This window comes from Brassica rapa, chromosome A05, assembly GCF_000309985.2.
Source record: "Brassica rapa cultivar Chiifu-401-42 chromosome A05, CAAS_Brap_v3.01, whole genome shotgun sequence".
NCBI lineage: Eukaryota > Viridiplantae > Streptophyta > Magnoliopsida > Brassicales > Brassicaceae > Brassica > Brassica rapa.
Window position 1 is genome coordinate 6,543,476 of NC_024799.2, and position 16,637 is coordinate 6,560,112.

A 16,637-nucleotide genomic window follows, 5' to 3' on the forward strand; every position below is an offset into this window, starting at 1 on the left:
AACTTCAGTTGACAAGATAGTGTGTTTAATAAGACCACTATGCTACACAGGATTATTAAAAATTTGGGGCCCTAAAATGTCTATATATTTTGGGGGCCTGAGGCAAAAGCCTTTTTGATAACACATGAAGCACGCCTCTGAACTCAATGCATCTACTTTGTCCAATAACTTGGCTATCCCCGTCTGAGGTAAGTGTAGCTAAATTACCATTGTAGTTTACCAGATTTGATACAATACATTTGACATCTTCCATAGGTTTTCTAATAGATGTAAGCTTTTCAGAAGTTACATCAAAGCAAACTATCACATAACGATGCTCTACACTATCAACCATAGAATAATAATACAAACAACCATTGATGCATATCTCACCAGATATAGGTTGATGGGGTACGCTACATTCGACCATTCTCCATGATAGTTTTCCTGTCCCTATAGTCAGAACTTTGTACTCCTGGCATAACAAATAACTTCGATAACATGGCCAGGTCATGGATAATACCTTGAATTGCTTACCTATCGGATCATAGGCAAAAAAGCGTCTTACGTTAACCCTTCTTCTCGTCTTCACTTTGGGTAAAGGTAAGGATTGTCCGGTGCTAGGGTTACATATCTCTGGAACTGTATGCTTCCCTCCCTTCACGGTCCGAAGATGTGTAAGGCAGACCAAACCTCGGACGTGACCACAAATTTGAAAGCCAATACCAACAAATGGGAACTTCATATGATAATCGGGGACTACAAGAGACGAGTTATTGTCCGGATTTTTAGGTGCCGTGAAGAAGAAAAAATCATGATCCTTTAGGCAGAAGAAAAGAAGCTTCTGACGAGTTGAAGATCTGGTCAAGAATAACTCGGTGAAATCATGGCTACGAAGTATGGAAGCCCAGAGCTTTGATAGGCAACGAGACCTAGCTATAGATTTCGCGGGCAATCTCAAAAGCAGTTCGTAGATGAGATCATGTGGGATCGGCTCCGAGTTTTCTCTTTCGTTGAATGCTGTAGAGGAACGTGATATGCATGAGAAACTGGTTGGAACATCGTTTGAGAGGTTGAGCCGCCGTAGTTTCATGGCGCAGACACTTGTCTTCAAAACCCTAGGTTTCTCTGAATTCGCATCGTTCGGAACCCTAAGTAAATAACGTATCACATCACACTATCAAGGATTAACTTTTGTGCATGCTTAGTTTAGAGAAAGCCCATGTAGCCAACACATTTTGGCCCGTAAATCAAAGATTCGTTAAAGAAAAGAAAAACTGTGACTTGCTTGTATTGTTAATTCATGTGTAACTTTTGTTTTTGTGATTCATTTGTAACTTTTGTTTGTAAAGTAAGACCCCTTCTGAAATCCTATAAAACCTTGAAATATTCATGTGTTTTCTTTGTGTTATTTGCAACAGAAGTAAACGGATGGGAAAATTTAAGATCTTATTTGTTGCTTGCGTTACTAGGAAACTCTTTATAACACAAAGTTACAAAAAAAAAGAAAAACTCTTTATAACATCCCAGCATCGCTACAAACACTTATCTGATCAGCTTTTCAAAATCTCTCAAACATTTGTTTACAAAAGAAAATCTCTAAACATTTGACAAATTCTTCTCTTCTTGTTATACAATTCTAAACAAAAGTTGAAATACACAAGTGTAGCCTTCTAGGCTTCTCACGTGTTAAACTTCATGCATGCACGAAAGTTGTTTTCATATTTTTAGATATCTTTTAACTTTATTAAGAAATGTACAATCAATGATATTTTATATAATTGTTTAAATCATTACTAATTTTTGTTAAATAGTATTTTTAAATAAAAATCTATACTATACTAAAAGCACAATAAGATCAAAATCTAAGGTGTCCACCTAGGATTATTAATTCCAACCAATGATAGAACTTCATCTCTCCACATCACCATCGGTTTTGTTTAAGTTTGTGAGCCCACGGTTTGGTTTGGTCATTAATTTTTTCTAGCGTTCAGATTTCGAATCTCCATCTCGGTTCAATCATTTTGGTATGTTCGGTTATACTGTTTTTTTGTGATTAAGATTAGGGTTCCATAGTCACGCCTCTTCAATCTGACGTTTCCGTTTTCGCTTATCTTTTATTGCAAAGGCAATGAAGTCTTTTCTCAACTCTTAGCATCCTCTGTCGTTCAACTTCTCTTTCTGGCCAATAAATGTGAAAGGAATCGTTTTTGGCAAGCATGCAATGCAAATCACAGTGCATCAACGGAGGAAGGTACTGTGCTCCTGATACAACGGGAGAGACATGATCGATCAGGATTTGCGGCAGGCTTGCTTCTTTAGAATGATGAATGAAAGTGGAAAGCCTTGGCTTTGGTGGGATTATGTCACCGACTTTCCATCCGTTGTCCCATGAAACAGGAAAATTACAACAGACTATAAGCCGATCAAGTTATTCGTTCTCTTGGTAAACCCAACATCTTCTTCTTATTCTATATATATATATATATATATATGTCTTTCGAGTAGGAGTAGATGTTAATAAAATAGACAAATTCATTGGGGACATCAAAGCAAATACTGAGAATCACGTGTTCAGAGGTGAACAAGAAGCACAAGTGAGCTCTCTATCTTTTTCTCCCTTTTTTTCCACAAATGTAAGGCTTCTGATTATTGATTGCTAATTTTGTTTAAGGTTGGGAAAGGCTCGCGAGGAGATGTGACAATATTACCAACTATTGTGATAAACAACAAACAACCCAGAGGTGAGAGAAGCAAGGATGTTCTGTTGGAGAGATCGGTGGTGCTTATGGACCTTTGCTCAGGGTTCAGCGAGACGACTGAGCCACACATATGCTTAAACAAAGGTCCTCTCTATCCTTCCTATACATATCTCTATTTGATAAACACTAATTTTAACGTATGGTTCTGTGATTGCGCAGGCAGACATAGAAACCAACGAGTGTTTGCAAAACAATGGAGGGTGTTGGGAGGATAAGACTATCAACATTACAGCTTCCAGGGTGTGTAAGATCTTAAAATAATTTTTATTGTTTTGTTAGAGTTATGCTATATATATATCTACGTATATGTTACAGTAAAAAGGAGTCTCTTTATTGCAGGCCACTTTCAGAGGAAGAATATGTCAATGTCCTGTTGTTCAAGGTATCAAGTTTTGGGTGAAGGTAAAAAATAATGCTCAAATGTATGTTATAATTACCATAATGATATTTTTTTCACATGTTTAAACAATGGAGGATGCTGGAAACATACTCAAATGGGAAGAACATATTCGGCTTGCTGTGTAATATGGCATATCTCAAAACTAACTAACTTCCCCTCCTCTGTTTAAACATTCCCTCTCTTTCTATATATCTGACTTACAATGATTAATTCTTACCTCTTTTTCAAAAAAAAAATGATTGATTCTTACCTTTTATTTTATTTCTGTAGTTGTTGCTGCTGTTCAGTATGATCATTCAAAAGGCTGCAAATGTCCACCTGGATTAAAGGAATCTGGGCTCAAATATACAGTTTGTGAAAGTCATGACTCATGAGACTTGAACTGGAAATGGTGGAGAAAGAAAAGAAAGAATTCATCTCTCGGCTTCTCCAAGGTCAGTATCTTTCATTCAGTTTTTTAAACATATATATGTTTAACAACGTCCAAAGCTGTCTTTTTCATTTGTTTTGGTTATGTTAGTTGTAACAAAGCTTATATATCAAATAAATGCAGGATTTGGAGGAATGTTGCAGCTAAAACAGTCACTACACGTGTTCTTTAGGTGCGGAATCGGTAATGGTCGAACAGCTTCCTTCTGGTACGATTACTTGACTGAGTTAGGGCATATTGGGGATCTCTTGGGTCCTGCGGGATCAACAACTTCGCATACAGTGGAATGCAACTTTTTCAGTAGCAACACGTCTTGGAAATTATTACTTTCCTCCCGTACGTTTTCTTAATGCAGAAACTCCAATGGTTGGCATTTCTTCTACACAACGTCCATAAAATTCTTATGCGATGATGTGTATTTGTGGTGAGGTCCTGCTGGAATTTTTTTAAATAGATTGATCTCCTCCAAAGTGACATAGGAACGGCTTAGACAACCTGGACCTGTTGTTTCTTGCCATACTACGGTTTGGTTCAAGCAAGAAATTCCAGGATGATCTTTTGTTACTTGGATTGCTATGTCATCTAGACTCCCTTCTAGAGATAGGCTGTTGTCTTGGGGTTTGACTGTCCTTGCAAGCTGTGTTCTATGTACGAATGGTACAGAGTCTCATGGACATCTCTTCTTCCACTACGCTTTCGCAGTTGGATTGTGGAACATATTCACGGGGAACCAGCTAGACATTGGCCCATCAGACTTCTTGGACTCGGTGGACTACATGACTTATCACCGGACAGTGCAAACATCTTCAAGCTGCTACTGCAACTCATCATGTATAATATATGGAGAGAACGTAGATATATATATTTTCAGACAAACTTCCTCTTCTGCTGAGGCGGTTCTCAGTATAATTGATTGATCAATGAAGGATAAGCTTCTCTCCATTCCAACAGTTTACATCTCCCTCTATGCTCTAGCTCTACTTCTAATTCATTGAACCTTTCAGCTAATGATGCTCACTCTTTGTTTTTCATTTTCTTTGTTTCTCCTCCTCTGTCCTCAAAAGAGATAATAAAATGAGAGGAGATTTTGTTTCGGTTTGACTCGAAAAGAATCTAATCGCCATGTAACCATTTTGAGTAATCATGTCATTGACTTTGGCTCCGATGTATTAGATATATATTGGTGTTAGCTTTGTCTCCTCCCAGTTCAATTAAATTGTATTATATACTTTTAAATTATTTGATCAATGTGAACAAAGCATGTGTTTCCACGCATTAAAATAATGAACACTATTCTAAATTTTAATAGAGATATAGATAAAATTATAAAACAAACCAACATGTATGAAATTATGAATATGTCATCAATTTAATAAAATTAGGTTATTATGTTGATTAATTGTAAAAGCCTATCATATATTTTCATTAAAAAAAGTCTATCATTTTATTATAAATTGTTGTCTTGAACAATATTTCAGCTTAAACTTTTAACTTAACAAAATTAAATTTATATATATTTAAAACATCTATTACTCTCAAAGTATAAATGAAATTTTTTCGAACAATTTTAAAATGTTTAACAACTAAATATTCTACCATAATGAGCTGAATTTACATCAATATTGTTTTTAGGTCCAATATTAGTCCATTTTAACAAATAATAAAGAATTTACAAATTTAAATATTATTTATAAGAAATTTTTTAGCATAAGTATTCACGGGTGTATAATACCAACTCAATATCACTATACTTCTTCCACATAACCATTATATATCTTCAAAAATGGATTTCAAATCATTCATTATAAATCAATAAAAAACTCCATAAACAAATCCAAAGAAATATCATTGCATGTGCAGATCAATCGTCGAGGAGCAGACAACGTTGGTAATATCATGGAACCATCAATCAACGATTTTAAACAAAAGCACTCAAGATAACCGGGTATGAGCAAGTGCAACAGAACAGAAGTCTCTTGCATCATTTCTAACCAGATCAAAAAACAAAAAAATTAGAAATAAGAAAGAGAAAGCCTAAAGGAAAATAGAAGAGAAAAAAAAACGATTCTTAAAAAAAAAGACGTTTCTGAGGTTACTTCTTCACATGTCTTCTTTTTAGTGGCAAAAAATATTAATCTATGAAACCACTTATTCATTAATTTATAAAAACCACTCATGATGTTATTCATGTTGTCCTAAGCAAGTACAAAACAAAATAATACACTATTTTCACAAACCACTATCAAATACATCAAAAAAATAATTTTCAACTCAATAAAAATAAAACATACAAACCCGGCGCGTAGCGCCGGAATACCACTAGTATTTTTTAATAACTGGACATTTGATTAAAACATCATATACAAAGAAAGTATATGCTATTGTGTAGTAATCACTGAAAATTTATAGCTGGATTTGGGTATGGATGCATAGATGGAAAACCGGGCCAGATCCGCTCATGAGCATATGCAAAGGAACCGTTTTCTTAGACTATGATGGTTCTTTAATACATTTTATTTCATCTTTTAACGTTCTATTTCAACTTTTTTTCACCTCATCATTCAACACGTATTTAACTTTTACACACTAAAATGTTTTTGTTCAATAAAATCCAACACTCTATTTCATTAATTAATAATTATTTTTTATATATCCAAATTAAATAAATCTAGTCTTTATTCATAAAAAATTGAATAATAAATTTTTGTATAGAAAATAAAAATAAATTATTTAATTTATAATGTGAATATTAGTTTTAAATAATTAAGAGGATGTAAAAATATTAAAATCTTTAAAAAGTGACATGTGTCATTGTTAGACTTCACTTTCTTTTTATTCAACATGTTAGAATTTTTCGACACCAAGTAATCTAAATCATAAAATTTTATTTTTCAACATTTTCATTTTAGTGATTCATCTTTTATTCAACATCTCAGAACATTACGTATACGAAGAATAAATGCATAAATTTTTATTTGATCGTAGTACATTACAAAAGTTTTAAAATGTCAAACCGAGACTGAACCCGGTTTAGAATATTGATAACGTAGGCCGGTCTATTTATAGCTAACAATGGTATTGTGGTCTTACATCATGTTGTTAGGATTACTGCATGTATTTTATGAATGGATTTGGAATTAATTATGGATGCAGAGATGGAGAAGCGGTTTAGAGTATCGATAGAGGGGGAGCAGGGCCGGTCTGACATTATAACTTTTTTTATTTATAATACTCTACGTTTAAAAGGGCTAAAAAACTAGAGGTGCGAGAGGTTGATATCAAGCCGGTCTGAGACTCGTGCCAACGTCTCTGTCCGAGTTTAGCTAGACCTTTTATGTCAAATAATGCCACAAATCGAGCAGCATATGTGTTTGTCGCTAGCCTTTGACTATTTCCTGATGAAGGTTCAAAATATTCTCTAACTGATTGAATCAAAGGTTAACTAACCAATATTTTGAAGGGTGATTTGCCAAAAGTAATTCAAACCACGGTGAGAAATATTTAATAAAAATATTTATATACAAACAATAAGTCTATAGTGAGCAAATTCTATTGCACCCGCCGGCCGTAAGTATATTATTGATTTCCGAAACGACTATCATAAGATTATAAATCAATAAATCATAGGTTAAAATCTAAAATTTATATAAAATTTGCTTATTCTATTTGATAATCACACCTGTATACAAATATAATAAAAGATAGTTATTTGCGTGTAGTCTTTGACTTTCATTTCTCTCTCTCCATGTTCGACATGGATCTTCAAATCAAGAACACCACACAACGTGAGCCAACTTCTCCCATTCACAACAACGAAGATGGACAACAACAACAATTCCATCGAGGACCAGCCTGCAGGGAAGAAGAAACCTACCACCCTCTTACTTATCCCATGTCTCCTCATCACTACCTCTATGCTTCTCCTTTATCTCTCCCAAAACAAAATCATCCTCATCAGCAGCACCACCACTACTATCTCCGATTCCGATCATTCCAGACTCAGATACGATCCATGCGTCGGCCGATACATATATATTCATAATCTACCTTCTAGATTCAACAAAGACATCCTCCAAGACTGCGAGTCGATTTCAAGACCAAAAGATAAAACCAGCATGTGTAGGTACATTGAAAACTCCGGATTCGGACCTCAGATGGGTGATGGTGATTCCACCGATTCTAAGTACTCTCGGAGCTGGTACGCGACTAATCAGTTCATGCTTGAAGTTATTTTCCACGAGAAGATGAAGACATACGAGTGTTTGACGAGTAATTCGTCGCTGGCTTCGGCTATTTATGTACCTTACTACGCTGGTCTAGATTTACGGCGATATATGCAGTGGAGTTGTAACGTCTCTGAAAGAGACGCAGCCGGGAAGGAAATATTTAAATGGCTCAAAAAGCAACCCCAATGGAAAGGTACATACGCAGTCGTGTTATTATTATTTTTGGTAAGTTTCGCTTTTGACCCTCAGTGTTTTGATTAATTGCAATTATCACTAGTTACTAATTTGATTTAGGTGCTGATTGGTGAAAAACGTAAATTTCAACTCGAATAATTTCAATCGTGCTAAATACAACCCAAACAATTAGCCAGTAACGTCGTTTTGATCTATTTTTTTTAAATATATTCATTCTGGAACTCGAATCGTGTCTTGATCAATACCATTAAAAGAAGATCATTCCCAAATTATGTTTCTAATAAAAATTATATTTTTGCCAAAAATACCCTTATTTTTTACGAGAGAATAACAAAATTTATTAATGGTATTTAAGTCTTTTGGTTTTGGCCTACAAATACAGCTAAATAGATTTATAAATAATGGGCATATATATATATATATATATATACTTATAATATATGTTAACTTTAAATTTAATATAAATATTCTAAGTACAAAAATAAGACATACATATATTATGAACCATATATTATGAACCATATATAAATTAACAAACACAAGAAAATATTATTTTCTTAAATCTACGTATCAATATTCAAAATATATCATTAGAATATTATGCAGATTTTTAATACAAACCAAAACTCTATATCCTACACCATATATTATATACATATTTGAATATTATTTTTACGTGTAAAATATTATTTAACCATCGAAATGAGTATATACACACAAATTAAATAAATATATTTACTATGTCATTTTGTACATAATATTGATATGGCAATTACGAGTATTTAAGAATATTTTAAAAATTATCTTAAAATCAATTTTCAAATCTAAAATAAAAATACAAACTTATAATAGGTTATCAATAACGAAAATAAACTAATATTGTCATATCAATAAAAAAATATTATCATTTTTTGTTTGGATAGCATAATAAAAATTTCATCAAAGTCTAAAGAATCAAAATTTTTTGTAATATTAAAAAATACATGAGTAATTTAATCAAATATTTTATAAATATAAGCAGATATTTTGTGTGTTTATCATACCAATGGTATCAGATCGCGGTTACTAGCAAGTTTTTGAACTTTTACTGGGTTTTATCAGATATTTAATTAACAATTTTTTTCATTAAATCTGAACCGCATTATGTACATGTACCAGGTCTACCGGTTCAACCAAGAATCTAAGTTGGATATAAAAACAATTCTTAAACTCAAACATTATTATAGAATAACTAACATATTTGAACAAATGTCATATTTTGAAGAGAAAAAAATGATAAAAACCTAAAAACTCAATTGTTATGATTCAAAACAAATATAATGGTAGTTTGTAATTAGTTATCGATCAATAAATGAAAAAATAAACTCGCGCTTTCTAAGTGCGGATTAAAATCTAGTATTCATTTATGGGGGTACACTAACCACTAGACTAAAGTAACTTGTTGAAATATTATTACAAATTAGAAATTATATAAACTAATATACTTCTTCATATTATCCAATTAAAACTTTGGTGATGATTGTTTCTGATTTATATAGATACATCAACATTTTTAGTTATTATATCTTTAATAAACTTATATATTACTAAAATATAAATAATAAAATATTTATAACTATACGAAATGGAATACACTTAAATTTTGATACTATTTATAATATTTCTTATATACATTATTTTTAAGTTTTAAACTTAAGTGGAAAATTTTTATTTTTGAAATTTAATGTTATATATTTGTGATATTTTGTTAAAAATGTTAAGAGGCCTTTTATCTTTCTTTCACTAAGATATTTTGTTCAAAATATTAGACATATTAAACAATAACTAAAATATATATCTTACTAAAATAAAATAATAATATATATATATACTTATACGAAATTAAATATACTTAAAACTTTGGAACTATTTATAATTTTTTTTTTTTATATTTTTTTCAAAATTTTATACCTTGAATGGTTTTTATATATTTTAGTTATTGTTTAATATGTCTAACTAGATTTTGACCCGCCCTTTAAAGGGCGGGTATATGTTTTGTTTTATATTTAATTTTCATATTTGTGTTTTTTAATTCTATAACATAATCATGACTATTGATCTATTCTAACATGTCCCTTCAAAGGATGGGATTAAAATTTGATTAAAAATTAAAATTTGGTTTAATTGAGTGGACGGACCTGATCATTGACTTATTTACAATGCTAAATCAATGTTCGGTACAATTTTCAAAACATTGATTATCTATTTTATTAATAGATCATGAAAAGTAACCGACAAATCACCTTCTCTAACCTGGAATAAATCTTTACAAATATTTGGATTTGATTTTTAATATGATGCTAGTGTTTTAAAAATGTTTGAATTCGAATTGATCATTCGGCCTGATATGTGTTTAAGATTATTTCGTTCGATAAGAAAAAGTCAAGTGGTTCTTGTTAACCCTTTAATAAATAATAAATATTTTTTTGAAAAAATAAAGATTAATATTATTAATGAGACATTTTTATAATACATATTGAAATTGGTTTACCAATATTGTTTTGGTTTATGAAACTAAAATTGGTTTATAAATTAATTAGGTTTATTAAACCGATTTCAATATTTATTTATATACACACATATATATATATATACATATAAATATACATAAATATATAAATACAAAATACACAAAAAAAACAGCCGACGAAAAAAACCTAAGTAAACCTAACTAAGTTGTCGTCTTCCTCTTCCACCGCACCCTCGACGCTTCAGCCATCATCAACGCTTCAGCCACCATCGCTTCAACTGGAAAAGAGACAGTGTAAGAGATCCAAATCCTCTCAGCTTGCCAACGGTGACGAACTTAAGACCATGACGAAAGATTGATTGTCTCCACATCAAGCTTGTGATTGTCATCTGTACGGCGAGCAAGCATGATCCTTTGATAGCATGAATTGAGAAGAAATCCAGATACGAAAGAAACATGTGGTTGGAATGTGTTTTATTTTTGTGCATCATAAATCCATAAATCCGACTGTTTTGTTATAGAAGGAAACGTAACTGTTTAGATGAGAGAGAAGATCGTGGCTTTTTATTAAATAGATGCAGTTAGAAAATATATGGCTAATTTTTTTTAAGTATGTATTGTTGGAAATAATTGTTGGACATAACTTTTATCAATGGGTCACACTGCTGTTTTAATAGAATAGATATTTTTAACAAAATATCTTAGTGAAAGAAAGGTAAAAGACCTCTTAAAATTTTGAACAAAATATCACAAAAATATAATATTAACTTTGAAAAAAAATTCGACTTAAGTTTAAAAATTAAAAATAATGTATATAGAAAATTTATAAATATTTCAATGTTTTAAGCATATTTAATTTTGTATAATTATAAATATTTTCTTTTTAATATTTTAATAAGATATATGTGTATTAAAGATATTATAAGTAAAAAAATGCTAATGTATTTATATAAACCAGAAAAAATCATTACCAAATTTTTAATCGGATAAGATGAAGTATAATAGTTTATAATTTCTAATTTGTAATAATATTTGAAAAAGTTACTTTAGTCATATTTTTTTAAAAAAACTAGATCAAAACGACGTCGTTTTATCTTATTAACAATTGACTAATTTCTGTTAGAGTCAATGTTGATTTAGGCACATTTTAAAAAGTTAGTGTAGTTTTTTTTGAATTATAATTTAGTTGAAATGATATTTGGCATTGGCTAACTGTTCGGATTGTATGTGGCACGATTAAAATTGTTGGGGTTGAAATCGGCCCTTTTCCCGTGTTTATTGTCTCTGGTTTCCAAAATAGTTTTGAATTTACTGGAAAACTATTTTATCTACTAATCAAGATAATTGAAATGTGGATTCATGTAGAAACCATATTTGTAAACAGTTGGTTATTTCTTTTCAAATTAAGTATCATCATAAAATATATTTTTTGCTACAAAATAAATATTATTTTATAATTTCAATGCATTTATATTTTTATTTATAATTAAATTAATAAAATTTTAAATGTTATAGAATTTGAAGAGTGAGATAAAAGTAAAACAAAATATCAACTAGTTTTTAATTTGTGTAAAAAACCTTAACTGATATTTTGAAACAGAAAAATACGGTTTAGCTTTTGACCCTCAATGTTTTGATTAACTGAAGTTATTATTGGTTACTACTTTGATTCAGGTGATGATTGTCTCTGGTTTTTAAAATATTTTTGATTTGCTGGAAAATATTTGTTCTACCGATCAAGACTTTTGAAGTATGGATTCCTTAAAAAACAGATTTTGTAAATATCTACTTATTTCGTTTCACATTAAATATCTACTCATGTTTTCCTGAGAGTTTGCTATACATCGCAAGAGAATTTTTATACATTTTTCTGCTATAGTTATATTGCTATTTTGTACACCAGTACTGAAATTTGAGAAGATATTAAAACTAAATATATACTATTACAAATTACAAAATTATAAAAAATAATTTTTAACATTTAAAACTCAATACATTTTAAACAAGTAATATATATCAACTAAATTATTGTTATACATATCAGTAAACTTAATTAAATTAATGATTTTAGATTATGAAATAAACTTATTTTTATGGTATTAATAATATTTTGGTGCAATTTATAAAATTTTGTGATCAGTTATTTTATTAATTTGAAAATTGTTAAGATCTTACATTATTAGTGAGTTACTCATAATTATTTATGGCTAAATCAAAACACAAATCTATTAATTGAAAAACTAAAATTTAGAAACAAAAATAAACCAAAAATTAAAGCTAAAAACTACTCAAACAATCATGCTTTAGTCATTTATTAACCACTTTTTTTATTCTTCCTTCCACATGGCGATTTTGAAGAGAAATTCAAAAACATAAATCATTTTCAATGGTAAAGTACTCTTGTTCATATACTAGTATTGTTCAGTTATATAATATTAAAAAAAATCTTTGTCCAAAAAAAATTAGTATTAAAAGAACACAACTATGTTTTGGTAAGTATTATATGAGTTTCTAAATTTTTCTCTTTTTATTATTTTAAATATAACAGACTCAGATTTCCATTAAAGATGTTTTTATAATGTACCGTTTGCTATCAACCAAATATAGAATTATAAAACGCAACATACACAGAATTGTAAGAAAAAATAATATTATGTATAGAATAACAGAAGTTAAGTAAATTAAATTTATTAAATAATCAAATTCTAGTTTTGACGTATTTGTCAGTCCTACTAATGTTAGATTTGTTCTTTTGTTGGTTGGTAATATAACTAATGTTATTTTAGTGTTGGACGTGTGAGATTGTGGGCTTCCAACGCTACTCACTTACTCAAAATATTGTCAGCCAATTATTTGTTTTGACATAACTATCAAATTTAATTGTTTAATTGAAAATATAGGTCTGTCAGGCAAAGACCATTTTCTCGTTACCGGTCGGATTTCAAAAGATTTCCGGCGATACTCCGAAGATAACTCTAGTTGGGGAACCAACTTAATGCTTTTACCGGAATCGCAGAACCTTTCTTTTCTCACCATTGAACGAAGTCCAAAAAGACAAAACGAGTTCGCTATTCCTTATCCAACCTACTTTCACCCGACTTCAGCCGTCGAGATTCGCCAGTGGCAAGACAAGATGAAGCTCACAAACCGAACAGTACTCTTCTCATTCGCCGGAGCTCAAAGGCAAAGCAAAAACTATAAAGGTTTGGTTCGCACTCAAGTTATCGAACAATGCAATAGTTCTTCCAAGGCATGCAGGTTTCTTGACTGCGACGTTAAAGCCAACATCTGCGATAATCCGATCAGTTTGATGAAGCTTTTCGAGAGTTCGGTTTTTTGCTTACAACCACCGGGTGATTCGCTAACCAGAAGATCAGTATTTGATTCGATCTTGGCTGGTTGTATTCCGGTTTTCTTCAGTCAAGGAAGTGCATACAAGCAATATACATGGCACATACCGAACAACATTAGTGAATACTCTGTTTATATTTCGTATAAAGAGCTGAGAAACGGGGGAAAGAACAAAATCGAAGAGATTTTGCGTGGAATACCGAATGAGAAAGTTGTCGGTATGAGAGAAAATGTAATAAGACTGGTTCCTAAGATTGTGTACACTAAACCAAACCGACACAAACCGGATGGTGGGATTCTTGAGGATGCTTTTGATATTGCTGTGAAGGGAGTGGTAAAGAGAATAGAAGAAGCAAGGAGAGAAATTCAAGACTGAGGCACTTTCATTTTATGTATTTAGACCCAAAAAATGAGTTTCCTACTTTTTTGTATGTAGAATATAAGAAACAATAATGCTACCATAAAACTCATTTTTTGGGTAATGATTTGCATTTTTGTTAATTTTTATTATTGATTCATTTATTTGTATTTCCTCATACAAGTTTATACTAATCAAATCTAAAATGAAGGGAGAGAAAGACCTTTGTAGTGGTCTTTCTCGAGATTGTACTGCTAGCTTCTGGAGATGTTGGTAGAAAACTTCAAGACTAGATTCGTCTATGAATATTACATCAGAACCAGTGTTCATCTCACTCGCATTGTTGTAACTTGCTGAAAGATTCAGCTTCGCTAACAAAAACCTTGCCTGCCTCCATTGTAAAAAACATAATGACCAATCAAACCACAACATTTATTCACAATAAAAGAAAAGTAAGATTGCAGGATTATAAGACCACTTGAGATGAATAATTAAAAAGACGATTATGGATATTTCTAACCTGAGATCCATGTTGATCGCATACAACTAGTCTTGGCATGGGAAACGTCCATGAGCGATCATCTGCGCATCCTCTTGAGGCTCTTGCAATAGTTGCGCAAACGCCTACAAGACAAGGAAAAAAAGATCAGTTTATGAACATGTAAGATAAGTTATTTTTTAAGACATCAGTTGCATCTGTGGAGCTTATAAACCTGGTGCTCAGGATGATTCTGATAGCCAAGAGTGGGCCACTGTGCTATTGTCAATCAATGGAATACGACAATACTGAAGTATGAATCCAACAAGAGGATACGGTCTGAAGCGATTGAAGATACATCCAACAATGCTGCTTGAGGTATTGAGTTGAACGAATATGCTGTTAAAGATGGCTGTATCATAACGGCTGCGTTTGAGATATTTTCTCGGTTTAGTAGCATCCTGCTGTAGGCAGTTTCGTCTGGACTATTGTTGAACACCTGAGTATCATCATCACATAACATGTTAAGCAGAGTCACTTTTTAATTTGTACAGATTAAAGATTACAACTTTTTAAATGATCTCAGTTAATATATAGGGGTTAATTAAAATCGAAGCCATAAGAAATAGCTAGAGTCTAGCAAGACCCATGCATGATGAATTGATGATGATGATTCCTTTTGTCAGAATTTTAAAATGGTCTCATTGGTGCAAATTGTAGATAACGAATCAGGCTCGAGAAACAGGCACAATACTTTTTTTTTTTAAATGTAGCACAGCCATAACTTTCGAAAATCGTAATATGGAAAATTGAGAAACTTCTTGTTTTTAAGTCATACAACCACGACATCCAACTTTATAATGACTTAGTAGCTCAAATCATCATATAGCTACTACATCGTTAGTAATATATTATATATGGTTAACAAAGGAAAAACAAGTTGATCCGAGCATGTCATATATATACGTTAAAATGGTAGGTCTCACTTCACGTGTTGATGAATGTAACTTAAAAGATGCGAAACCCCGAAGGTGCCCATAGCATGTGGGACACATTCACGTACACCCAAACACAACACCAACAAACCCAAAACTCTCTATATAGACAACAACAAAAATCAAATTTAAGCCGAAGGAGAAGAAGAAAAAAAGTTAGAAGCAAAATGTCAAAAGTTTCTCTCGTTAGATGGTCATTGTTAGGGCTTCTGGTGATCGCCGTCGTGACTCCATCGGCGAAGTCCACCCTTCTCGGAGGGAAGTCAGATGTTGGGAACGTTCGAACCAACATTGAAATTCAAGAACTTGGAAGGTAATATATACGCATAACATGATACATTATAATTGATACATCCACCAACCATATGTCGTCTTATATTGGAATTAGAAGTGTGATGTGACTCTACGATTACAGGTACTGCGTGAAACAATTCAATCTACAACAACAGAGCAAGCAAGGTAACGAAGCATCCAATGCAAGAACGGACGCGGCTGTGTTGAGTCCGTTGAAATTTAGCCGAGTTGAGTCGGCTCAGAAACAGGTCGTGGCAGGTACCAAATACTATCTAAGGATTGCAGTGACTCAACCCGATGGCACGAGCAGGATGTTTGACTCGGTTATAGTTATTCAACCATGGCTCTTCTCTAAGAAGTTGCTCGAATTCACTCCTGTAGCTTAACCTTATTTGACTAACTTCATTTCTTTGTTCGTAAAGTCCCATAATATAATCGGACAAAAACCAAAATGTGTATGATGTGAATCTATTAGCAATGGGTTAATAGTTTGGTCTATAAAGATGTTTTACGTTGTACATAAATAAAGGTAAAATATGTTATGAAGATGTGATAAATTACTGAAATTTTGCGTCGTCGAGGAAAGTTTATAAATTTTACAAAACTTTATTTTTTGGTGTTTATTTATCAGCCATAAACATTTAATTCTAGGAATATATA

General features: G+C 31.7%; 3 protein-coding genes across 3 annotated transcripts; 2 read left to right on the forward strand and 1 right to left on the reverse strand.

Moving 5' to 3' along the window:
- Positions 1-1,148, reverse strand: LOC103847861 (F-box protein DOR-like). Its single transcript, XM_009124901.2, has one exon. It carries the CDS (start codon positions 1,070-1,072, stop codon positions 56-58), a length of 1,017 nt encoding a protein of 338 aa, XP_009123149.2. The 5' UTR covers positions 1,073-1,148; the 3' UTR covers positions 1-55.
- A 2,333-nt stretch (positions 1,149-3,481) lies between these two features.
- On the forward strand, positions 3,482-15,838 carry LOC108869367 (probable xyloglucan galactosyltransferase GT15). Its single transcript, XM_033291760.1, has 3 exons — positions 3,482-3,575; positions 3,695-7,990; positions 13,402-15,838. The coding sequence occupies exons 2-3, from the start codon at positions 7,390-7,392 to the stop codon at positions 14,226-14,228; spliced, it is 1,428 nt and encodes a 475-aa protein (XP_033147651.1). The 5' UTR covers positions 3,482-3,575; positions 3,695-7,389; the 3' UTR covers positions 14,229-15,838.
- On the forward strand, positions 15,775-16,586 carry LOC103867680 (cysteine proteinase inhibitor 2). Its single transcript, XM_009145781.3, has 2 exons — positions 15,775-15,996; positions 16,099-16,586. The coding sequence occupies exons 1-2, from the start codon at positions 15,851-15,853 to the stop codon at positions 16,361-16,363; spliced, it is 411 nt and encodes a 136-aa protein (XP_009144029.1). The 5' UTR covers positions 15,775-15,850; the 3' UTR covers positions 16,364-16,586.
- Positions 16,587-16,637: the final 51 nt, after the last annotated feature.